This window comes from Cricetulus griseus (genome assembly GCF_003668045.3).
Source record: "Cricetulus griseus strain 17A/GY chromosome 1 unlocalized genomic scaffold, alternate assembly CriGri-PICRH-1.0 chr1_1, whole genome shotgun sequence".
Taxonomy (NCBI): domain Eukaryota; kingdom Metazoa; phylum Chordata; class Mammalia; order Rodentia; family Cricetidae; genus Cricetulus; species Cricetulus griseus.
In genome coordinates, this window is record NW_023276807.1 from 83,907,321 (window position 1) to 83,933,268 (window position 25,948).

The 25,948-nt window shown below is 43.7% G+C and overlaps 1 protein-coding gene across 2 annotated transcripts in view; it reads left to right on the plus strand.

Moving 5' to 3' along the window:
* Commd1 (copper metabolism domain containing 1) overlaps nt 1-10,197 on the plus strand; it is a 132,658-nt gene extending 122,461 nt beyond the window's left edge. Inside the window, exons 3-4 of one of the 2 annotated variants that reach the window (XM_027388029.2) lie at nt 9,443-9,530; nt 9,918-10,197. In XM_027388029.2, the coding sequence (XP_027243830.1) occupies nt 9,443-9,530; nt 9,918-9,925 (96 nt within the window). In that variant the 3' untranslated portion in view covers nt 9,926-10,197. The remainder of the gene's footprint in view (nt 1-9,442; nt 9,531-9,917) is intronic. The other variant, XM_027388028.2, reaches the window with a different exon arrangement.
* The last annotated feature ends 15,751 nt before the right edge of the window (nt 10,198-25,948 follow it).

Here is a 25,948-nt window from a genome sequence, read left to right on the forward strand (position 1 = left end):
TGCTTTGTTTGTTTGGTTTTGAGACAAGGTCTTTCTCAGTAGCCCAGGGTGGTCTTGAACTCATTGTGTAGCTCAGGTTGGCCTCTAATACATGCTGACTCTCTCAGCCTCTTTATTGCTGTGATCATAGGCATGAACAACTATGCCTACCAGATATGTATTTTAAAATGGCTCTTCTACTTACTATTTCTGTGGTTTTATACAAACTATTCATTGTCTTTCTATAAAATGGGATAAAATTATCCTCGCTGATGTGAAAATTTGGCATTTTGTTGCTCATTCGTGTTACCATTATTATTTTAAATATAAGTTTGTCTTCCTCTGAACTTCAAATTCACTAGCATTTTCCCACAATCCTCCTTACTGCTGTCTTTTTTTTGGGGGGGGGGAGTAGTAGAAACACAGGGTCTGTGTAGCCTAGGCTAGCTTTGAACTCACTGTGTATGGATGACCTTGAACTTCTGATCTTCCTGCCTCCACTTTCTCAGAGCTGAGGTTGTGGGCATGTGTTACCATCCCCTGTTTGTGTCACTATCCCCTATATGTGTCACTGCAGTGAAAAACAAGGCCTCACGTGCCTGGGCCAGCACTCTGCCCCCTGACTACAGCCTCAGCCCCAGCTTTTCTTTCAGTGCAGGTTTTCCTTTTAGCCAAGAGCCAGCAGTAAATCACTGTGTCCCACCCCACAAACTTCTCTCTTCCCTCCACTTCTTTCAAATCTTTCAAAGTCTACTACATGAGCAATGGTGACCAGAAAAGGGTCTTAGTTCCTCCCCCATTGGGAGCTGGCTACCTGTGTCTTTCACAAAGATTTGAACTTTGAAACTCCAGTTTGTGGAATTGTGGACACTTTTAAATAAACAAGATCTCAATTTCCTATCAGTGGGTAGAAAATATCAAAGTCCATAAAATCCATTGTTATTTTCTGACAAAGTTTTCCAGATTTGGCTCAAATCATCTGCTTCAGGTCAGATGGGCAAATTCTGCCAATTCTACAATTGTTGAGAGTAGCTTACTTCGGGGATTGTCTCTTCCAAGTTTACAGGGACTGTTAACGGATCAAGTGAGATCATGCATGTGAAAGGGTTTCCAGTCTATAAAACACCACATTAAGGTGAGAACTGATCTTTGTATTTGAACAAAGGCCCAGTACCAACTGATGTCAGAACATACCCTCAAAACAGAGATATCGTCTCTGCCACCTTCTACCCATTGGCTCCAAAAGCTTGCAGCAAGCTTCAAGAGCTAGAGAGCCCCCATCTGACGTCACCCCCAACAGCAAGACCTCGCCTTCCCTCAGATGCACACTTTCTTTCAGAGAATGGTACTCCAGAACAAGAGCTTAGACTTGGGAACACAACGTGCATGCAAGGCATTTACATGATCTAAGAGGAAGGAATAGAGAACTCTTTTGTGCCATTTTCTAATCCTCTTCCTGACAGCTTTTATTCTGGCAATGCTCACACATTGAATAACATTTCAAAATAAAGGTCAGTAAGAATGTGCCCAGTCCAGTCACAGAGTGTGTGTGTGTGGGGGGGGCGCACTTTGGAGGGTAGGATGTTGCTTTGTTTTGAGTTTGTTTTCTTATTTTGGATTAACTATCAGAAATTCTTATTTGCATAATATGTTCAGGAAACTAGGAATTAAGTATGAGGTTTTTTACCTTATCATCATACCATCCACAAATACTAGATCCTTTATAAAAACAGGACCTCTAAGCAATTGTGCCTCCTCAAAAATTCTATGCTAACACCCATTCTGCACCTCAAAAAATAACTTTGTTTTGAAGAAATATGGCAAAAGAAAACTAATAGGTGGGGCTGGAAACATCAGGTGTCTGATGTTCCTGTGAGAAGATAGGAACACCAGAGATGCTTTTCACAGAGAAAAGCCCAGTGAGAAGATGGCAAATGCAAGCCAAGAATGGTTTTAGGAAAAAGCAGACCTTCCAGCCAATTGATCCTGGATTTTTAGCCTCCATGAGCTGTAAGAAATAAATCTGTGTTGTCCGTGCCATCCAGTCTGTTGTGGTATGGACACTCTAGCAGACTAACACAGGAATGTAAATGTGGAGAACTTTAGTTATGGGGACCACACAGTCAATCCCCACAACCTGTTCACAGGCATGATCTCATTTTATCCTCTCCCTAGCCATCTAAAATTTATTTCCCCAAATCAGTACTTTCTGAATTTGAAAATCATTGTGACCCTTTCATCCCCTCCTTCCACTATCTGCCTCCTCTAGAGAGAGTGAGAGGCTTCTCTGCCTGTTTCCACTTAGTCATAAATGACTCAAGGCAGCCACACCAAGGCACTGGGGACTGGCAGGTGCTGCCGTTGGCAGAGTAAATTGGCAATCCCTGTAGTTGGAGAAAATCTGCCATCCCAGAATTAGTTCAATTAATACCACTCTGCCTTCCTCTCCTGCCAAGTCGTTTGTCATTTAGCGTTCCTTTCCTGGCTTTTATTAGATGTACTGTGTGATGTTTCCTGGTCACAATCTGTGCATTACCAAGTACTAGAAGTAAGTGCCATTGTAGTGGTTCCACCTCACTGATGATGCTCACGCTATGCTGCATGGCTCTGATTGAGGCAGAGGAAGCAGTCTCAGTTCCTTTTATGTAAATATTACAGTTTGTCAAAGTTATTTGCAGATAAGTTTGACCTAAAGTGTACCTCATCAGGAATGATGTTGCACCCCAATTTGAACTTCTAAATAAAGTAGCAACATTCACTAGTGTGTTAAGAGTTTGTTATTTGGTTTCTCACAAGTTCAGTGAAATTGCTCCTCCTTCAACTTAATGTTGTAAAAACTGCTGAGCAGTTTTTCTTGGTGTACTGGGTCCATTGTTCTGTGAAAACTAGTTCTGCTTTACCCAAATTAGGAAAAGTTTCTGTAGGTTACACCACCAAGCCAGGCATGATGGCACAAGCTCATAATCTCAGCACATCCGAGGCTGACACAGGAAGATCAAGACTTTATGACCAGTGTAGACCACATACAAGATAATTACTTTAAGAAATCTGGAGCAGCCAGGCCGTGGTGGTGCATGCCTTTAATCTCAGCACTTGGGCCAGCCTGGTCTACAGAGTGAGTTCCAGGACAGACTTCAAAGCTACACAGAGAAACCCTGTCTTGAACATCCTCCCCCTCCCCCCAAAAAAGAAGTCTTGAGTAATGACAGGAAGACCAAGACTTTATGAACAGTGTAGGCCACCACATACAAGATAGTACTTAAAGAAGTCTGGAGCAATGGATTAGCAATTAACAGCAGTGGTTGCTCTCCCAGACAAGATGAATTTAGTTCACAGCTGTCCTAACTCCAGTTCCAGAGGACCTGATGTCCTCTTTTGACCTCTGCAGGCTCTAGACCTGATCATGGTACATATACATACATGCAGACAACACACACACACACACACACACACACACACACACACACACACACACACACACTCACACACAAAATAAAAATGAATCTGGGGGAAAAGTAAGTAGATTTACCATATGATCCTGCATTTCCACTGTTGGGCTGTGTCCTAAGAAATGAAATCACCATGTCAAGAGACATCTGTACTCCTGTGTTTATTACAGTATTATTCACAATAACCAAAAAGTGGAAACAACCTAAGTGTCTGTTGACAGATGAACGGGTAAGGGAAGTATACATATTGATTATAGAATATAAGTCAGCCATAAAGAAAAAAAGAGCAAAAGCCTGTCATTTGGAATGTCATAGGAACTGGGGTACACAGTGTTAGTGAAACAAGTCAGGCATGGGAAGAAAAGCATTGCCTGTCACTCAGAAGTGGCATAGGAAACCATTCATCTCAGTTGGGCAGTGGTGGCACACTCCTTTAATCCCAGCACTCGGGAGGCATGGCCAGCTTGGGCTACACAGAGAAACAAAACAAAACAAAAGCAATACGTTCATTGCAGGTTGGGGAGATAGTCTAGTGAGTAAAAGTATATGCCATGTAAGCATGAGGACCATAGTTCAAATATCCAGAACCCATATAAAATCCAGACACAAAACATGAGCATCTATGTTCCTGGCACTCCCACAAGGAGTTAGGAAACACAGAAGAATCCCTGGAAGCTTGCAAACCAGCTAGCCTGCATATACAAAAACAAGCAAACAACAAAAACAAAGTCAGAAAGACAACAGAGACCCTGTCTCAAGATGGAAGCTGGGGCACTGAGGTCCTAAGTTCAGTCCCCAGTACCTCCTTTTTAAAAAATGCTAATGCTCAGACTGTGGAGATGGCTTAGTGGGTGAAGGCACTTGCCTCCAAGCCTGAAGGCCTGAGTTTGAGACCCAGGACCCACACAGTAGAAAGTCAGAAGCAACTCCTACAAGCTGTCCCCCAACCTCCACGTATATGGTAAAACATGTGCCCGGCCCTCAAAAAATATGTAAAACATATTTAAAACAAGATGGTAGGTGAGGACTGACAGGTAAGGTTATTTTCTGACCTCCACTTGTGTGACATGGCATTTGCGTATGTGCACACACACTGATCTCACTGTCAGTGTGGGTCAGTAGTAGAATGTGCACTTGGCTTGCATAAGGTCCTGGATTCAGTCCTTAGCACCAGGAAGTCAGTTTCACAGAAGGTGAGGGTAGGATGGTGATGAGCCAGGAGCTGGGGAAAAGAGGAAAAGGAGAAGATAGAGGGTCCCAAGTTCTAGGTAGGGGTAAGATGCTCCATGACTGAATAACTCTAGACAATATAGTGCATTTTAAAAGGCTAGAAGAAAGGATTTTGATGTTTCACCATTAAAGAAATGAGATTGATAGCCGGGCGTTGGTGGTGCACGCCTTTAATCCCAGCACTCGGGAGGCAGGCGGATCTCTGTGAGTTAGAGGCCAGCCTGGTCTCCAGAGCGAGTGCCAGGATAGGCTCCAAAGCTCACAGAGAAACCCTGTCTCGAAAAACAAAAACAAAAACAAAAAAAAAAAAAAAAGAAAAGAAAAAAGAAAAGGAAAAAAAAAAAAGAAATGAGATCGATATGCTTGGCTTGATTTAAATGTTATAAATATGTGCAAGTTTCAAAATATCCTGTGGTACTCTATAGATATGAACATTTTTATGTTTCCATTATCAGTTGAAAATAGATTTAAAGGCCAGATGTGGTGGTGCATACCTTTAACCCCATCATTTAGGAGGTAGAGGCAGGCAGATAGTTCCAGGTCAGCCACGGCTACATAGTGAGACCCTGTCTGAAAAAACAAATCAGTTATGAGATTGGGGAATAGTTTAGTCAATAAAGTACATAGAAGGACCTGAACTCATTCCCCAGAATCCCCAGAAGAAAGCCAAGTGTGGTGGTATGCGCTTGTAACCACACTGCCAGAGAGACAGATGGAGGTCGCTCTCTTGCTTGTTGGCTGGCCTACTCAGTGAGCTCCAGGGCAGTGAGAGGTGAATGGCTGAGGAACAGCCCCTGAGGCTGACCACTGGCTTCCATATGCGTGGCATGTGTGCTCCAGCACGCGTGCGTGTGCGCGCGCGCGCACACACACACACACACACACACCCCTAAATACAGACTCACATGCAAAAATCCTTCCATTAGTAGAGTATATAATGGGGCTTCACTGATAACGTGTAGCTCCAAAGATGGACCCTTAGACCCTAACCTCGTCACATATAAATACAAACCTAGGTATTTTAGTACTGCAGCCGACATTCATTGGAGTACAACATGGATCATAATCTCTTTCGCCAATCTCCTAAATATGTATTTATTCGTTATTAATTATTAGTTTCTGGAGTGTTATTTCCAAGGCCAAACATTAAATAAACATGTTTGAAACTCTAACGATCTCAGTAAAACTGAGTGAAAGATAAAAGGCTCAGTCTGAGACCTATTCATAATTTTACCAACTAAACTGCCCAATTTTTCATAAATTTGCCCTTGTTTACAAAAAAAAATTTCCTTCCTCAGTTTGAAATGTGGGGAGAAAAAAAAACATGGGGATATTCATTATTAGTGTATTTTTATTTGTGTTTGTGAGTGTAAGTGCATGTCTGCATACAGAAGTGCACACACAGAGGCCAGGAGAGGGTGCTGAGTATCCTTTGCTACTGTCCTTGAATCTGAGGCTCACCCTCAGCTAAGCTTGCAGCAGTAAACCCTGGCAATCCTGTCGCCCCTGACCCAGCCCTATGCCAGGGCAGAGACAGAGCTGCAGGCATGTGTTGGGAACCTAGCTATTATGTAGTTGCTGGGATTCAAACCCCTGGTGTAACTCGAGTTCTAATTGGTCTTAATAAAAACCCAGAGTTAGATATAGGGGCTGATGCTGAAAGATCAGAGAAGCAGAGCAGCCAGCCACTAGTTCTTACCTCTACCGAATCTTCAGACCAAAGGAGCAGTCCTGTCCCTGCTAATCCTCATCTGAATGCAATGAGCTCCTGTCTCCTGCTTTATATTCCTCTCTCTGCCCAGCCATATCACTCCACCTCTTTGTGCTGGGATTAAAGGTGTGTGATCCCAAGTGCTGGGATCACCTTTATGTGTGCTCTGTTTCTCTTTTAGACTGGATCAATCTTGTATAGCCCAGGGTGGCCTTGAACCTGCCTCTGATTTCCAAGTGCTGGGATTAAAGGTGTGTGCCATCACTGCCTGGCCTCTATGGATAACTAGTGGTTTTGCTCTGTACAAACAAAATATTACCACACCCTTGTCTTCATGGTTGCCCAGCAAGTGCTCTTAACTCTTGAGCCATCCTTCTGTTTACTATTTTATTTATTTGTTTATTTTGAGAGAGGATCTTCTGTTGCACAGACTGGCTTTGGACTTGCTGTGCAGCTAAGGGTGATACTGAATTTGTAATCCTGGAATTACAGACATGCACCACCATGCTGGGTTTTACACATGCTAGGGATAGAACTGTGGGCTGTGTGCATGCCGGGCAAGCATCGGACCAACCAAGCTATGTTCTCAGCCCCATATTCTTCCATTGTTTAAACTTGTTTTCTTCGACCAGATGAAAACTTGACAGAATTTCTAAGCTCATTATCCTGTCCAAATATAAGTTTGAGGACAGGATTCTAATAGTTGGGAAAACCTTTTCCCTGTTGGAAGCATTTCATCCAAGAGGCCCTTCTGGCCCGCCCTCAGTGCTCATTTCTCCTGGGGCAGTGCTGTCAGTATGGAGTTAGTGCAGTAGTTTAGCAACAACAAGGTCAATTTTCAAAGTCAAATCCTGAACATTCTTGGCAGGCAGCAGATGACTCTCTCTGTAAGGATGCTTGTTGACACTCTTTGCTGCCACTCTAGGTCAGGGCTGTAAAGTGCCATCATAGTCCCCTAAGAGAAATCCTCTACCCTCATAGAAGGTTTGTTGTGGACTCCTATGAGTTAAGCCCAGAAAGTATTAATAGAAAAAAGATATTTACAAAATAGTACTGACATTTTAAATATTATATTCAGAAGGGCTACACACTCACAACCTGAAAACACATAGAAGCCATTAGGCTTGGAAAATGTATATACCTTATTTTTTTTTAATTTATTTATTAGTTCTAGTTAGGGAACAAGCTTGTTTCACTTATAAGTCCCTTCTCCCTCTCCCTCCCCTCACCCCCATCCCTCCTCCTCCACCCCCAACCTACCCCCCACCCCATCCACCCACCACTCCCCAGGCAGGGTAGGGCCCTCAACGGGGGCTCTGCAAAGTCCACCAAATCTTCCTGTGCTGGTCCTGGGCCCTTCCCCATGTGTCCAGGGCCAGAGTGTAACCCTTCACGTGGGATGGGCTCTCAAAGTCCCTTCTTGCACCAGGGAAAAATACTAATCCACCACCAGAGGCTCCCTGGAGTGCAGAGGCCTCCTTATTGACATCCATGTTCAGGAGTCTGGATCAGTCTTGTACTGGCCTCCCAGACAGCATCTGGGGTCGATGTGCTCTCCCTTGTTCAGGCCAACTGTTCCTGTGGGTTTCTCCAACCTGGTACAGACACCTTTGATCTTCATTCCTCCCTCTCTTCAACTAAATTCATTTCAGTTCACCATTTCAGCTCAGTGTATATCTGTGGATGTCTGTCTCTGCTTCCATCAGCCACTGGATGAGGGCTCTAGGATGGCATAAAGAGAAGTCATCAATCTCATTTTAGGGGAAGGGCTTTTAGGTTATCCTCTCCATCACTGCCTGGATTGTCAGATTGTGTCATCCTTGTAGGTCTCTGGAGATCTCCCTGGTTCCAGATCTCTTCTAGGACCTATAGTGGCTCCCTCTGATATGGTATCTCTCATCCTGCTCTCTCTCCTCTATTCTTCTCCAACTCAATATTTCTGCTCCTCTATTTCCTCTCCTCTACTCCTCTTCTCTTGCTCTTATTGTAGCTCCCCTACCCTCATGCTCCCAATTAGCTCAGGAGTTCATGCCACTTCCCATTCCTGGGGCTATTTATCCCTTAGAGTCCTTCATGTTTCCTAGTTTCTTTGGTGAAGAGGATTATGTATATACCTTATTAATGAAGGGTGATAAAGTCACTAGTAGCAGAAAATTGTAGGAAGAAAAACAATTATGGACATAGGTTAATTTAGTAAGTCTGTATATTTTATGTCCACTTTTTATTTTCACCACCATAAAATTTCCCCAGTCTTCATTTCTCAGAAGTTTTTTGCTTTAATTGGATAGAAGAAACTCTAAGAAGGCAGCTGTTGGTTCTCAGTTACCTTCAATTCAATGTCAAGGTAGGATGTCCTCCTTCAATATTTAGAGAGGAAAGTGTGCAGATAAGAGCCTTAATCCCACGATTCTGCCCTTAACAGACATACCTGGAACCTCACTTTCATTTTCTAGAAATCGAGGCAGCTCGAGCATCTAAGCATTCACACTACTTTAGAGCTACTCAGTAACTGCTCTTGAGAACAGAAAAGACGGACACTCTTGGATAACCGTATTTGCCCATTTCTTCCAAGACGGTTTAGAGTTAGGGCTTTCTGCCACATACTTCAAAAACCTCATTGTGATACTTATGTAACCTGAGATTGGCTCTAATCCTGAGTGATTGAAGCGATGTGTGTTGGAAGGAGATCTGTGGAGGAGGTCTTCCAGCACGGAGAAGGACCTGAGAAATGTCTGTTGCTCTTTCAAGATCTGGTCGTTTTTCAGGTATTAGCTAGTGCTTCCCAGTGAGCCTATCACAATTTCTTTTTAGCCCGAGTCACAGTTGGCCCAGGCTAACTTGGGACAAATCACAAGTCTTTCCTTCTTATGTGAGGTGGAGACAGACAGCACTGACTGTGACGTCGACCAGAGCTAGGAGTTCACCATCTGACTGTGCCATTTAAAAATTTCCACAAGTAGTGATACCTAAGTACTTACCTTCAATGTGTGCCAGCATCAACAGAGCTGCAAGACAGACCTCTCAGAATGAGGGCATGTGGCTGCTGTCTCTGTTTACACTTGTTTTCATTAAGGACACTGTGGATTTGCCTTGCGTGGTAAAACACCCTGAGTCTGGTTCACTGCACGGGGACCTGGGCCTCTGGAGCTTGTTCATGCCAGGTGAGGAGCCGTAGCTCTAGTCTTACTTTCTGTTCTATCACTGTGAGGAGATACCACTACCAAGGCAACTTAGAAAAGAAAGCATTTAATTTTGGGGCTCAATTAGCGTTTTAGAGGGTTAGTCCATGATCATCATGGCAGGGAGCAGACAAGCATGGCACTGGAGCAGTAGCTGAGGGATGAATTGGTCTTGGAATGGCTTCTGAAACCTCACAGCCCATTCCCAGTGACACACCTCCCCCAACAAGGCCACACCTCCCGACTGTTTCCAAACAGTCCAACAACTGGGGACTAAGATGAAAACATGAGCCTGTGGAGGCCATTCTCTTTCAAACCACTACAGCTATCTTACAGGCTTCTTCTGAAGCATCTTTTTATGTTTTACAGGAATCTGAATTTCTGTGTCTGGAGTTTGATGAGGTTAAGGTCAAGCAAACCCTGAAGAGGCTGTCAGAGGTGGAAGAGAGTATCAGCACACTGATGCAAGCAGCCTGACTGAGTTGTTGAAATGAAGGTGTTCGTGAACCTCACCACTGACCCTAAAACTCCTGTTTCTCCATCGGTGTTACCAAAAGACATTGCACACATGTGTGAAAGCCTCAAAGAATAAATAAAAAATATATTTTAAAAGGTGACTAAAAAAAAAAGAAAAAGGCTCCAATTCAAATCTCCCTGTCTCCGCTTGCTGGCTTCTTTTACTCTCACATCTGTCCCATTGGAGAGGTTCCCATATTTTAGCATGCACAAGGATTATGAGGAGCATTCATAAAAAATACTGAAATTAAAAAGGAAGCTTCTGGGGATATGGCTCCATGGTAAAGCATTAGTTTAGCGTGACAGGAGGTAGCATAGACTCACCTCAGAGTCTAGCTTGGGCCTAGTGAGATTCTTCTGGGACTGAGTGATGTAGTTGAGTTGGTGTTTTGTAAATCTAGAGGTTGGATTTTATCTCAGTAAGGATATGCAATTTTCTAAAATTACATTTATATTCTGGGGGCGGGGGGGGGGGGTACATGGGCCATGGCATACCTATGGAGAACAGAGGACAAGGAGATTTAGTTCTCCCCCTCTGTAATGTGGGTTCTAGGGCTTGAACTCTGCTCATCAGGAATGGCAGCAGGCCCCATCTCACAGACAGGGCAGGCACACACACACACATGCATGAACACACACACACATATGCATGCACACACAGGAGAAGGACACCCGAGGTTAACCTCTGGCCTCCATGTGTATGTGCACACATGTGCACACATACTAGACCTCAGATGTATCCATGCACATGCAAACATGCCTGTATACACAGAGAAAGAGAGGAACTGTTATAATGAACTGAAGTATGTTAATGGACAGAATGCTTGAGGCAATCACCAGGGTTGGTTTGGCTCTCGGTTTTGGAGGTTTCAGCCCCTCGTCACTTGGCTTCCTTGTTTGGGGCCTGAGTTGAGGCAGAGGATCATGGCAGAAAGCATGTGATGAAGCAAAACCAAACCCTTCCCGCAGCCAGGAAGTATGGGGAGACAGAAAGAAGCAGGGTCTCCTCAAGGGTGTGTCCCTAACAGCCCAAATTCCTTGCACCAGCTCCTACCTCCTAACAGTTCTTCTTTCTCCCAAACCTTCAACTCAGGGCCTCCTGGGGAAAATCCAGGAACAAACCGCAAGCAGTTTCCAAACACCAAGAATATCCCAATAGAAGGAACTTTAGTCCTTGTTGAACATGTTTGTCATCTGATACTGATACGTGGAGATCTTAGTTGTTTTTGGGTTATGCATTTAAAATGCTGTTCTCTTGGCCTGTGGTAACAGCATTGCAGGTCTACTGAGTCTACCCCCTGGTCTTCTGTCAGGAGACACTGTGAAAACTTGCGATACCCTCTGAAAGAACTAGCTCCTTCCTTATTGAAAGGAAGAAGTTAGAAAACAATGACCAGAGGCTTTACATGTACTCCCCACCTCCCCCAGAGCCCTGCAGAAAACATCTTGAAATGGTACTTAGAGTAGATCCAGAAAAAGTATGTGGTTTAGAACTAAAAGCTATAAAAGCATCTTCTTTTCCCAGGGTACTCCCACATAACCTAGAATTTAGGTAATGTGTCCTGCTGGAGGATGGAAGAGAAGAGCATTTGATGAGATAATGGGACTGCAGACGGCTGTGCAAGGAAGGACGGTGGCTGCCCCGTTAGTGTTGACTCGCAGGCCATGAAGGTCTGTGGGAGTGAGAAAGAACAGTCCATGTCCACTCACTGTTGTGGGTCGAAACTCAGCTGAGCTGTGTCATAGCCGCACAAGTGACACCGGGTCATCAGAAAAACTATTGTTAGTGTATATGGAGTTCTCTAAAATATTTTTTAGAAAACAAAACTGGTTCCTGAAGATAGTCTCCACATTTCATATTACACACTTCTGAATAGATGTTTTAGACAAGGTATATTTTATACTTACTGATTTTTAAAAATTTTTATTAAAGTCAAGGAGTAATAAATAATATTTACTATAATACAACAATATAGAAACATACTAAGAAAAACAGTTAAATGACCTATCAACCAAACATACAAAGACAGCAAGAAGAGTCTGGTTAAAAAAAAAAAAAAAGTGATTTTGTACCCCCCTCGTGTTTTAGGTGCAGAGAATGTGGTTTTAGGACTTGTAAAAGCATGGCTAGAGGGCTTTTCCGAAGTACAGCCTGCCACTTCTCCCTAGACAGTGTGAAGGGTCCCCTCCCTTCTGGATGAAGGCATAGTATCCTTTCTTTGTATTTCCTAGAATGGTTGTTTTTGTAAAGTTTTGTAAGGGACACTCTTTCTCAATGAGGGACAGGCCATAAACACTATCAGGAAGGTCTCAGCCCACTAGGTTTCTATGCCTGAAATCCTAGAACTGCCTTGAGGTAAGGAACCAGGGGATACAGTAAAAATGACTGTCAGCCTGAGCCAGGCCTCATGGGAATTGCTCCTGCTATGTGGTGAACATCCTAGCATCCATCTATAGAACAGCCCAGCCAAACAAAAGCTAGCTTTCAAGTCAGGAGGATTGCTATCCAGGCTTTTATAGCTTCATATCAGTAAGTGAAGGCTTTGGCCCAACCCTCAGGTCTGGCTGTTCTTGGATGCTCCGACTCATATCAGCTGTATTAGCTAAGGACCAAATCCCACCACTATAGCCTTTATGTAATCTCTCTTCAAAGAATGGCAGCATTTTAGAACACTGTAGTTTAACTATTCTCCCCAAATGCAAGACGGCAGAAGCGCAAAGGCTGACATGAGCACCTGCAATCTTAAATAGCTGACATCGTGTCAAGCTATTCATTATTGAAGTTCTTTCTTTAGAACTGGCTGAAACTTTGGAGAACAGAATATAAATAGAAATGAAAGGAAAATGAATGTTGACAGATAGAAACTGCCTTGTGACATGCACAGTTAATACCCAGACCAGGGGTAAATATTCAGATGGAATCCTTGGGTTAGCTGAGAAATTGTCAGACACCTGCCTTAAACCTTAGCTTCCCGCCTCTACAGGTAAGATGTTTTAGATGGGATTTTGCCACAGTAGTGTGTACCTAGACAGAAGCTAACTAGCTTAAGCTAGACTCTCATTGATCCCCCAAATTGGAAAAATAACAAGTTTCATCTCAGTTTGATTGGTTCCCCTTCATATGGAGGTGGTTATTATTGGCTCTCATGGCATCACAGCTGTATGAAACACCAAGCTAGCCTTGGTTACAAAGGAACTGCCATAGTGTGCTTCCTGTATGATAAGGTGTCAAGTGACATCGTTTACAAGCTCAGTACAGCCGTATCAGAATAAATTACAAAGCTGTACATAAGCAGATGATTAAATATGAAAATTAATATCATTTATTTGCTAAGGACTATAATTAGGTCTTGATGTTCTTTCTCTGTTTCTCTTCACCTGCTTGGAACTGGTTTTTTGTTTCCTGTGGGTATTAGGGGCTCAAATTCTGTTGATTTACAAGATGTAGGTGGGGAGGCCTGGAGGAGGGTACGTTTGATTGATTGTTCAGACAGAATGGAGTGAAACTTAGCTACAAAGATTCTGAGGGCAGTTTTTTAAAAAAACTAAACTTTTAAAACTCCACTTTACTGTTTTGGTTTGGTTTTTTGAGACAGGGTTTCTTTGTATAGCCCTGCCTGTCCTGGAACCCACTTTGTATACCAGACTGGCCTTGAACTCAGAGATCCCCCTGCCTCTGCCTCCCAAGTACTGGCAGCTGTTTTTATATTAAAGAAATGTGAAGCTATTCTATTATTTATACTCTATCCAGAACCATGACTACGGATTGGTACAGATCTCAGAATGACTGATGTTGAAACAGGCAGAAGCTATTTTAGCCTCTTGTTAAAAATGAGGAAACATCTGGATAGATTGTCAGCAAACTTGTACAAGGGCATGGTCAGGATGGCCAGGAAGACATTTCAGGGCTGCTGTCTTCCATCTCTGTTCTACCTGTCAGAGATGTCACAAAAACATATAATCATAAAATAAATAATAAATAAATAAATTTGTCCTTGCTCGTTGTGTCTAGATATGCCTTGCAATGAGGATGTTGGTTGACACATGAGGACCTGGCATGGGCCACTGTCATTTGCATTCTTGTCCATATCAGGTCTGTCTGTACTTGAGGCTACTACTGATCTTTATACAGCCTGGTTCTATTTATGACACCCTTGGTCTCACTTCCCACTCAGTGTCACTCATCTCTGAGGGCAATGTACAACATGAATGGGGCTTCCTGGCTGTCCACTGTACCCAGGCAGGTGGCTGTCCTTATCCTCCCTAGGCAACCAGGCTTCCTGGACACAGTTTAACTCTCGGCTGTTAATGAGTTCTAGCATCGTCCCTGGTGAGCCCCGGAGCATCTGTGCTCTTATTTCGCAGCAAGGCCTGCCTGCCTGCCCTGCAGTAGAAAAGGGATCAAGTTTTCTGGAACTTCAGTTTGCACATGCTCATGAAACAAGGCTTTATGTTTTATTTATTTTATATAACATTTATTTTTATTTTTGTGCATTGGTATTTTGCCTGCATGTATATCTGTCTGAGGCTGTTGGGTCCCTTGGAACTAGAGTTGCAGACAGTTGTGAGCTGCCATGTGGATGCTGGAATTGAACCTGGGTCCTCTGGAAGGACAAACAGTGCTCTTTTTTTTTTTCTTTTTTTTTTCTTTTTATTCTTCTTCTTATTATTAATTCAAGTTAGGGAACAGGCTTGTTTCACATGTAATTCCCCTCTCCCTCTCCCTCCCCTCACCCCCATTCCTTCTCCCCCACCTCCAACCTACCCCCACCCCATCCACCCACCACTCCCCAGGCAGGGTGGGGCCCCCAACCGGGGCTCCACCAAGTCCACCAAATCTTCCTGTGCTGGGCCTAGGCCCTTCCCCATGTGTCCAGAGACAGAGCACATCCCTTCAAGTGGGATGGGCTCTCATAGTCCCCCCCACACACACCAGGGCAAAACGCCAGTCCACCTCCGGAGGCTCCCAGGAGTGCAGGGGCCTCCCCATTGGCATCCATGATGGGGGGGGGTGCTGGATTAGTCCCGTACTGGCCTCCCAAAGAGCGTCTGGGGTCAATATGCTTTCCCTTTTTCAGGCCAACTGTTTCTGTGGGTTTCTCCAACCTGGTACAGACCCCTTCGTTCTTCATTCCTCCCTCTCTTCAACTAGGTTCCCGATAGAAGAAACCATCCTGAGTGAGGTAACCCAATCACAAAAAGACAAACTTGGTATGTACTCACTCATATATGATTTTTAGACATAGAGCAAAGGTTTACCAGCCTATAATCCTCTTCCCCAAAGAAACTAGAAATCATGAATGACTCTAAGGGATAAATGGACCCCAGGAACGGGAAGTGGCATGAACTCCTGAGCTAATCGAGAGCATGAGGGTAGGGGAGTGGGTGCTGCCACAATAAGAGCACAAGAATAAGAGTAGAGGAGAAGAAATGGAGGAGCAGATATAATGAGTTGGGGGAAGAATAGAGGAGAGAGAGCAGGATGAGAGATACCATATCAGAGGGAGCCACTATAAGTCCGAGAAGAGATATAGAACTAGGGAGATCTCCAGAGACCTACAAGGATGACACGATCTGACAGTCCGGGCAGTGGAGGAGAGGACGATCTAGAAGCCCTTCCCCTAGAGTGAGATTGATGACTACTCTCTATGCTATCCTAGAGTCCTCATCCAGTGGCTGATGGAAGCAGAGACACACATCCACAAACAGTGCTCTTAACCACTGAGCCATCTCTCCAGTTCCAGGATTTAAATTTTAAGTCAACCCAAGATGGTACAGAACAAAAAGTAAATTTTCTTTTCCTCCTCTACAAACAAACAAAAAACCATGGAGGGAGGTGAGGTGAGCTGGAGAGATGGCTCAGATACTAAGAGCACTTGATGCTCTTCCAAGGACCCACGTTCAGTTTCCAGCACCCATACGGCAGCTCACAACTGTCTGTAACAGCAGTTCCAGGGACCCAACATCCTCTTCTCACCTCAGTAGGCACCTGGCATGTACATGACACACATACACACCTGTAGTCACATATGTACACATAAAAACAAATTTTTTAAGTTGAAAAAAAAAAACAGGTACTAAACAAAAAATCCTCTCTCCCTCCCCCAGTAGTTATTCTTAACAATTGGTTAAAATACTTCCAGATGCTTCTGTGGATATGAGTGTGTGTGTGTGTGTGTGTGTGTGTGTGTGTGTGTGTGTGTGTGTGTGTGTGTGTGTACATTTTGGTTTACAGGTGCATTTATATAGTTATATGTGTGGATACACCTACAGAGCATTATTCTAGTGGCTCTTATAGATACAGTTTAAATCTAAGAATCCAGTGAGGGCCAGGGAGATGACTCAGCAAGTAGTGGAGCCTGCTGGCAAGCCTGATAACTTCAGTTTCGTCCCCAGGACCCACATGACAGAAGGAAAGTGTCAACTCCTAAAAGTTGTCCTCCAACCTCTACGTGCACACAGTAAATAAGTAATAAATAAAATTAATTTTTTTATTTAAATTGGTGAAACTACAAATTCTCTTCCATGGAAAAACCCTACACAACCCCACACATTAACATTCAAAATCTTTTGTTCAATGTCAGGAGTTTTCAGATAGCAAGACATGTGCAACCACCTGTTCCCCAAGGTTTCATGACAACCTAGACAGATAACAACCATTTATAACAAACTTGGGAAGTACTTTTAACCTAATGAGCCAAAATACTCAGGATGGTCTTAACTTGCTTTTCTGGGAGACTTTCTTTCTTTCTTTCTTTCTTTCTTTCTTTCTTTCTTTCTTTCTTTTTCTTTTTTTTTGTATTTTTTAATAAATAGTTCAAATTAGGAACAAGCTTGCTTCACATATCAATCCCTTTTCCCTCCCTTCCCCCCACCCCCTGCCCCCCCTACTCCCCACCTCATCCACCCTCCACTCCCTAGGCAGGGTAGGGCCCTCAATGGGGTCTCCCCAAAGTCCACCACATCATCCTGGGCTGGGCCTAGGCCCTCCCCCATGTGTCCAGGCTGAGAGTTCATCCCTTCACGTGGGATGGGCTCTCTTTCTTTTTCTTTTTTTGTTTGTTTGTTGGTTTTGTTGTTTTTCAAGACAGGGTCTCTTTGTGTTAACAACCTTGGCTGTCCTGGAACTGAACTCTGTAGACCAGGCTGGCCTCAAACTCCCAAGTGCTGGGATTAAAGCAATGCACCACCACCACCCTGCTTCTGGCAGACTTTTTCAAAAATATCTATCACAAAGCCATTGATTAAGAACTTTACAGAGTGAGTGCTGGAGAAATGGCTTGGTAGGTAAGGGTGCTTGCTGTGCAAGCCTGCCGGCCTGAGCTTGGTTCTCAGCAACTGCATAAAAATGCTGGGTGTGGCCATGAACTCCTGGACGGTAGAGACATGAGGGTCAATGGTACTCGCTGGCTACCAGCCTAGCTCCAGGTTCAGTGAGAATCCCTGACTCAAAGAAATTAGGGTAAGGGTGAAGAGTAGTAGATCAGAACACCCTGAGTATCAGGTCTATGTTTATATGCACAGGTGTACACACCTACACCCATACCCCCCCTACACACACATAACAAACCAACACCAAACTAAATTTATAAAAGATTTATTCTTCATTATGTGTATATGTGTTTATCTATGTATGGATATATGTATGTGTGTGCAGGTTCCTGAGCAGGTCAGAGGCATTGAATCCTGGGCCTGGAGTTACAAGTTGTTGTGAACCACCTGATGGGGTGTTGGTACTGGAAGACAAGGACACACTCTTAACTGCTGAGCCATCTCCCCAGCCCAGTAACTGAACTTTGAGTCTACATATGAATTTCCTGTGTGGTATGTGAAGCACTTTGAGTCTGCATATGTATTTCATGTGTGAACTATATGAAACACTTTGAACCTCATCTCTGTGCTTGTTGAACTTACCAAACATCAATATACATCTTTCTTGTCATGTGTCCTCCCTAGGGCTATGATCTTCTCAAGGGCAGGGACCGCTTATTAAACATCTTTGTGTACCTTCTGCCCATGCACTGAGCACCAAAATTCCCTTCACATAACCACATATTCCAGAGGAGATCTATACACATGAACATCAAGAGATAAGGTAATCGAATTGAGGATTAACCAAATCCATGGTTTCCATTTGGTGAGGCAAAGAAAGTGCCAGAATTTGATAGACTTGGGTCTGGATCAAGCTGCTCAGGCTCCTCGGGTCAACTCAGTTTGTTAATCTAAAGACGGGAGTGACGAGTCTAATTTCCAGGGTTAGGCAATGTGGCATGAGTGTGATTTGTGAGATCCTGTCTCCAAAAAGGAAAACAACTCAGAAGACATCATGTAGAGATCAAGGGCTAATGAAGTGGGTCAAACTCTGGTTACTGTGTGACTTTGGTCAGCTTAACTGCTCTGTGACACCTTTTCTTCATTTGTTAAAAAACAAACAAAAACCAAGGTGCTCACTTTGGGTTACTGGGGTCTCCATGAGGGAATTCACTTCATTCTCAGCAGGCTGTCACTCAGAGTCAGTCCAGGGAGGAGTGTTTGCTGCTGCTGCTGCTGCTAGGAGCCGTCTTCAGGGAGCTGAGTTCAGCAATATGAAGCGTTCACAGGTACCATGAGTCAGGAGCCACCGAAGCTCTGAGCTGAGTAGTGAAAACTACAGTTGCTGTTGAGAGTGTCAACAAAGCAGAGCTGGGGACCTAGATGCAGGAGAGGCTTCAGTTTATTTTTGAAAGGACCTCATTCTGGAACCCATGTCTTGAGCTAGCAATCTGCCTCCCAGGTCTGGGATTGCAAGTGTGTGTCACCATACTTGATTTAAAAGACAGGAGGAAGGCAGGTAGGTTAATTGTGATTGATTGAGGGTTTGATTGGTTTTTCTGTCCTGGGAATCAGATCTAGACCCTTGTACATCCAAAGTGAGGTGCTCTAGAGAGCTATTAATACACTATGCCCAGACCTTCAAGAAAGGCTTTTAGGCAAGCTTTTAAAAATTAGGACAAATCTGAGTATAGCTGGATAAAGAAAACAAAGTGGAAATAGGCTGGGTGGTGGTAGCGCATGCTTTTAGTCCCAGCACTTAGGAAGTAGAGGCAGGAGGATCTCTGAGTTTCAGACCAGCCTGGTCTATAAGAGCTAGTTCCAGGGCAGCCTCCAAAGCCACAGAGAAACCCTGTCTCGAAAAACCAAAAATAAATAAATAAATAAAATAAAGTGGAAATAATGTCTCTGGGTCTTCAGATGAGAAAGGAGTACACTCTTAGGAGTGTACATCATGGAAGATGCTTCTTTTTTCTCTGATGGGTATTTACAAATCTGCTTGCATCCTATCCATCTCATCATACAAGGCTCAGGTTCTCAGTGACAAGCAGTTATAAGCAGAGAACTGAGAAAAGAAGGTGTGTTCCCATGGAAGCCAAACAGAGTCAAACAGAACTGGCTAAGAGAACATGCAGCTGCTGACAGTGGAGCTACAAGAAGTGAACCCCCAGGGCCTGAATCCTCCCTGGGGAGGAGACTTCATGGAACTGTGTGGCCTTTTCAGCCCAACTGGCAAGAAAGGTGTTCTTCAGTCATCTTGTAGCTACTTGGAGAGAACTGCAAAGGCCCATCCACAAAAGAAGTCATACAAAAAAGAACCAATGCTAGCTAGTGAGATCCATGGCTATGACTCCCAAGCAAATTTCTGGAAGGACTAAGTTATTTTTAGAAAAGGCTGCTGGACAGTGATGGTGCATACCTTTAATCCCAACACTTGGGAGGCAGAAGCAAGTAGAGCTCTTAGTTCAAGGCCAACCTGCTCCACAAAATGAGTTCCAGGACAGCTAGGGCTACACAGAGAGACTTTGTCTCAAAAAATCAAACAACAAAACAAAACAAAATCCTAAATTTTGCTCAGTGGATTGATATTTGCCTATTAACCATAGTAGCTAGTTATGGCACAAAAAGGCAAGCCAGCTATGTAACATTGCTTTCTTCCCTAGAGCCAGACTGACTCAGGATGTTGGGCCAGATGAGGCTCCAAATATTCCCAGAACAGTTGTGGGGTGGGGATTTAGCTCAGTGGCAGTGAGAGGCAGTGAGAGCCTTTCCAGGATACCCTTGACCCCAAGAACCATTTTACAGGTTAATTTATGATCAGTTTAAATCATCAATCAGCTAGCTGTCTTCTGCCTGTTGTACCACCACCTGAGATGATGAGGAAATTCAGGGAGAAGTTACCCCCAGTGTCAGGAGTTAAAAACAGCCAGATAATCTGGGGGAATCAATTAAGAGCTGTTAGGACCACTCATCTCCCTTTCAGAGACTGGATCCACTGTCCTGTTGGCAGTGCTTGTGGGCAGCATTTCAAAGTAAGGAAAGACAGTGCAAACTTTAACAAACGCACCCTCCTTTCCCAGTATACACTCAGAAAAATGGAATAAAAAGCTAAGGGATTTGGTTCTGAAGAACCCTCAAGAGCTGGAGACATCTCCTCATCCCCATCCTTGGAGAATCAGTGTTCAACCCCTCTGGGCAAAACACAGGGACTTGTGGATAGGCAAGACCCAGCAAGTCCCTGTTGCCTTGAGTAAGCCCTCAGAGAGAAGTGGTTACCACGCTAACTAAGGCTGTGCTGTTCTTTGTGGCTCAAATGCCACACCCACTTTGCACCTGGAAGTCTAGCCAATTAACTGTGCGTGTCTCTTAAAGTAGCGCTTGAGGAAGAGAGTGGTGAAAGAAAGTTGGGATGTTAGGACGTGCTTGGAAAGGAACCTGGCCCCTTCTCTTTCTGTTCCTGTTTCTATGAAGTAAAATTCCCCTCCCTATCTTCTTCCCTTACAACAGAACCAGGCAGCCATCAACTTCTGGAACTGTAAGCTGAGATAAACCATTCCTCCTGTGTCAATTGTCTTGGGCATTTTGTCACAGTGACAAAAGGCTGACTCTGAGGACCCGCAATCCCATTTAACAGCACTGTTCTATGGACCTACTTCCTCCCACTCAACTGACTCCTTAAAGGCTCTCTCTCCTCCCAGTGGTGCTCACCCAGCTGTGGACCAAGTTTGAACACATGAAACTTTGGAGACAATTTTAAAGCCAAACTACTAGAGCATGGATTACATGCTTTTTTTTTTTTTTTTTTTTTTTTTTTTGGTGCCAGGGTGTTGATAATAAATGTTTAAACAACTGTCTTCCCAAAATCACTGGAGAAAGGTTGAAGTCCTTTCTAATTGTCTTGCTGTGAATTCTTCCACTGAGGCTGACTGCAAACTACTTATGTGATATTAACACACAGTCAGCTCTCAGAAGCTGGTACTCGGGGCTCTGTAACCTGGGGTGCAGGTAGATACCCAGAGAAAGCCCTATAAAGTAACCCAACCAATTTATACTTTCACAAGTGGCTTATGGGGGGTTTTCTCTGAACAATATTTGATAATACACATTTTTGCCAATTTGAGGCAAAAGTTTCTTGTTGTTTTTCCAGTCAGTAATGTTGAGCATCTTTTCACATTTTTACTATTTCTTCTTTGCAAAAATCACCCTTTCCTGTTTTCCTTTTTTATGTCTTTTATTAATTTGATGTAGTGTAGAAACAATTGTTCATCAAAAAGTCTTCCTTTTACGACTACAGTAGTTAATAGCCCTGGTTGCTTCTCCAGAGGACCCTTGTTTGATTCCTAGCACCCATATAACTCCAGTTTCAGGGCATCTGAAACCCTCTTCTGCCCTCTTCTGGCCCCTACATATACCAGGCATGTTGCTGGTACATAAAGATATATTTAGACAAAACACCCATACACATAAAATAATAAATTTTAAAAATTGTTTTGTTTTGTTGTTTGTTTTTGAGACAACATTTCTCTCTGTAGCCCTGGCTGTCCTGGAACTCAACCTATAGACCAAGGTGACCTTGAACTCAGACATCTGCCTGCCTCTGTCTTCGGAGTGTGTTCAACACCAAGCCTAGCTTTAAAACAAAACAAAACAACAACAAAAAAATTAACATTAAAATTTTAAAAATAGCCGGGCATTGGTGGCACACACCTCTAATCCCAGCACTCGGGAGGCAGAGGCAGGTGGATCTCTGTGAGTTCCAGGCCAGCCTGGTCTCCAGAGTGAGTGCCAGGATAGGCTCCAAAGCTACACAGAGAAACCCTGTCCCGAAAAATAAAAAAAAAAAACAAACAAAATTTAAAAATGAAATCATCAGTCTGAGAAGGTGAGGAGAGGAAGGGGCAGGGCAGAGGTCTAAAGCAGATATGTGTCACACGCTTGTCATCTTAGTTTATGACCTGAAGTTTACAACCATCCTCTGCACACACAGTTTGAGGTGGCCTGAGCCACATAAGACCCCATCTCAAAACAAAACAAACAAAAAGGCTGGTGGAGGAAGAGAAAAGGACATACTGTGTGCATGAAACTCATTTACTATGATAGACTTAGTTGACATATGTACCAGTGATACCAATAAAAAAGTAATTTCTGGGAGCAGTGAAGAGAATACATTGTATTTTGGCTCAGTCTGTCTTTCGTTTCCCCACCAGTGTCCTATTGATCTGTTGGGGTGACTCATGTCGCCTGTTTTTTTCCCCCTTGGGGGACACGTCAGGGCTTCCTGCTCTCACTGAGGTCAGCAGGTCCGCTGGGCAAGTACTGTACCTGCCTCCAGCTTACTTCCCCAAGATTGCCAGTGACTGCTACCTTGCAATGCTGAGCCTGGTTTGAAATGGTGGGGTGTTTCTTCTCTCCAAACTGCTCCTTCCTGAACATGACCAGCTGCTGAGCACACTCATCATTTTTTAGGATGAATTATGGACTTTTTATTCCCAGAGCCTTTCCAGACACCAATATATATAATTCTTATAACACTCATTTGTGTGTTATTGTGTGCATGTGTGGAAGTCAGAGGATGACTTGCAGAAGTTTGCTCTTGAATTCCACTATGTGGGTCCTAAAGATGCAACTTAGGTCATTAGACCTGACACCTTTCCCCATTAAGACAGCATCTTTCAGTCCCAGACATCGGAAACTTTACCCTGAAAAGATATTGAAATAGTACCAGATAACAATACAGAGGTTATGGAGGGTGACTTCAATATTCCTACATTCCCTAGCATTCTTGTCCCAGCTTCCCAATTCCCATCCTTGTTCACTCCTGGCTTAAGGAGGCCCTTGCTTCTTTGGACACCAAGATGAAAACAACAGCTTTGGAATGTGTTGAAGCAGTGAAAGGTTCTTTTAAAAGATTTTAATTATGTGTGCATGTGTCTAAGTGTCTGAATGTGAGTATGTATACGTGAATGAGTGTCCATAGAGGCCAGAGGTGCCAGACCCCTTTGCATCTGGGTTACAGGAGGTTGGGAGCCTCCCAACGTGTGCCGGGAACCCACATGTTCTTAACTGCTGAGCAGTCCCTTCAGTACTCAGAGAGTTCTTAACTGTGGATGGACATCACAATCCCCTGAGGAGTATCTGCTGGACATGCCAATCCTGCTGAATCATCTGGCATAAAAAGCAGGCACATATGTTTGGGGGGAAAAATTCTGGAAATGAGTCAGATGTACCCTCCTGCCTAGGATGTCAGTTCTAATGCTGTATATGAGATTTGTGCAAGCATCCATGTTTAGAAACATTACCACACAGTCTGTTGAATAACTTATGTTAGCTTGTATTTCTGTGTCTTTTATTTCATTTTGTACTTTATTTATCAATCTATGATGAGGTGGAAATAAAAAAAAAATCCTCCTCACAGAGAGTTTGACAGGCACTGTTGTTGACTTACTTGTATCAGAATCACAGGGTACAACTGAAAACTTTGTATTTAAAATAACCGGAAGGTGCTTTGACTGAGATGGAACAGAAGGCACCTCACTCTTTACAGTTTAGAAAAACAAAGCTTAAAACACTGTAACAGATCCTACCCAGAAACTCACTGTCCAGAAACTTCCAGCTTACTCCTAACTAGGGATGTTCCCCTTAACCAGCCAATATTCTGTCTTGCTTCTGTGAACATTTTATTAAGTTTTCCCTCTGTGGTTTGGCACTGTGTGGTTCATGAATCACTGCTCACATAAACCCTTTCAAATTTCAGTGTACCTAAGTTTATCTTTTAGTCTTGGTTTGTTAGCTCTGTGATCCTCATGAATCCTCCCTAGGCTTCAGTGACCTCATTCTGTGGATTGTTGAGAGGATTAAAGATAACATTATCTAGAGCAGCTAGTACCATGCTCACCTCTAACGGAAGGCACTGGAAACCCCCGGGTACAGTTCTCAACACCACTATCTTCCAACTGGTCATTGAGAATCTGAATCTTGGAAGGGGATGGATGACTCGGGCTTTGTAATCTCTTTCTGACCACCCCAGAGTGTATGGAAAGGACATCTGAGAGCTCTCGAAGGTCTTCAGCCTGAAGGTCATGTGCAACCTGGCTGGAGGCCATGGCACTATAGCCAATCTCTGGCTAGCAACACCCCCAAATGTCTCCTGCCCCCTCTCAAGTTCCCTGTCCTGTAGACCCTTTCTCTTTTGCACCCCATGGTGCCTTCTCCCAGAGGTTCTAGATGCTTTGGTTCCTTGCCTCTAACACAACAGTTTTCCTGACAGAAGGTGAGAAATATGGAGAGGAATTATTCTGGCCACTAAGGCCTCCTTCAAGTATCTAAAAATAACCAGACCATTCACGCTGGGCCCATTAACCTCCTGCTGACATCTCTCCTGGGCCTTACTGAGATTAAAGAATATTTTGTTTCTTCTATTGACTTAGCTACCAAAAGCCTTTCTCTTCCTGGGCCTTGCACAGAACTGCTGTGACTACTGGAGTGGCACTGTGCCATACTGGGCAGTGAAACAGTACTCCTGAGTCAGAAACTTGGGACTGGCTTCTGATTCTGCCTCTTCAGGCTTAGGGGAAGGTTTTGCTGTTGTTGTTGTTGTTGTTGTTTAATTATCATAATTACTCTTAGAAGCAACAATAGTTAGGCCATTTATTTTAGTGGAGAATTGGTTTGAACCACTTGAGCTAACCTAAATATTCAGGGAAGTGGAATGGTGTAACACTCTTTTCTTTTCTTTCTTTTTTTTCTTTTTCTTCTTTTGTAAGTTGAATTTTTTTATTTTATTCTTTTATTAGTTCAAATTAGGAACAAGCTTGCTTCACATGTCAATCCCTTCTCCCTCTTCCTCCCCTCCCCCCAACATCCCACCTGCCCCTAGCCATCCTCCCTCCACTCCCCAGGCAGGGTAAGGCCCTCAAAAGGGGCTCCCCAAAGTCTACCACATCATCCTGGGCCAAGCCTATGCCCTTCCCCATGTGTCCAGGCCAAGAGAGCATCCCTTCACATGGGATGGGCTCTCAAAATCCCTTCTTTTCTTTTTTTTTTTAAGACCTTACATATTTAATACAGGTAACACTCTTTTCTTAAGGACCCATAGTTCTTTTGGGGGCGTGTGTGTGAGAGTCCGGTTTGAGACACATCTCCCTGTATGTAGTCCTGGCTGTCCTGGAACTTGCTATGTACACCAGACTGGCCTTGAAGTCACTGAGATCCTCTTACCTCTGTCTACCTAGTGCTGTGATTAAAGGCATGCACCACCATGTCGGGCAGGACCTACAGTTCCTATCATCTGGTTTTGTCAGACAATAATTCTAAGTCAGTTTCTCTAGTGAGAGCTTGTGCATGTGTGCCATGCCCAGGGCCCTGTGCAAGCTAGGCAGGTATTCTCCCCTTGAGCTACATATTTTGAGCCTATGGTAACAGTTTTCCATCAAATCAGTGTGATTTAAAATTCCTGTATCCTCAATAAAATTCCTCTATCCTCAGTAAACCAGAAGTTAGATGTGAGACTAAAATGTTGTCAAGAATATGCCATCATTTTCTCAGGCATAATTTCTCCACAGATTTAATTCTGG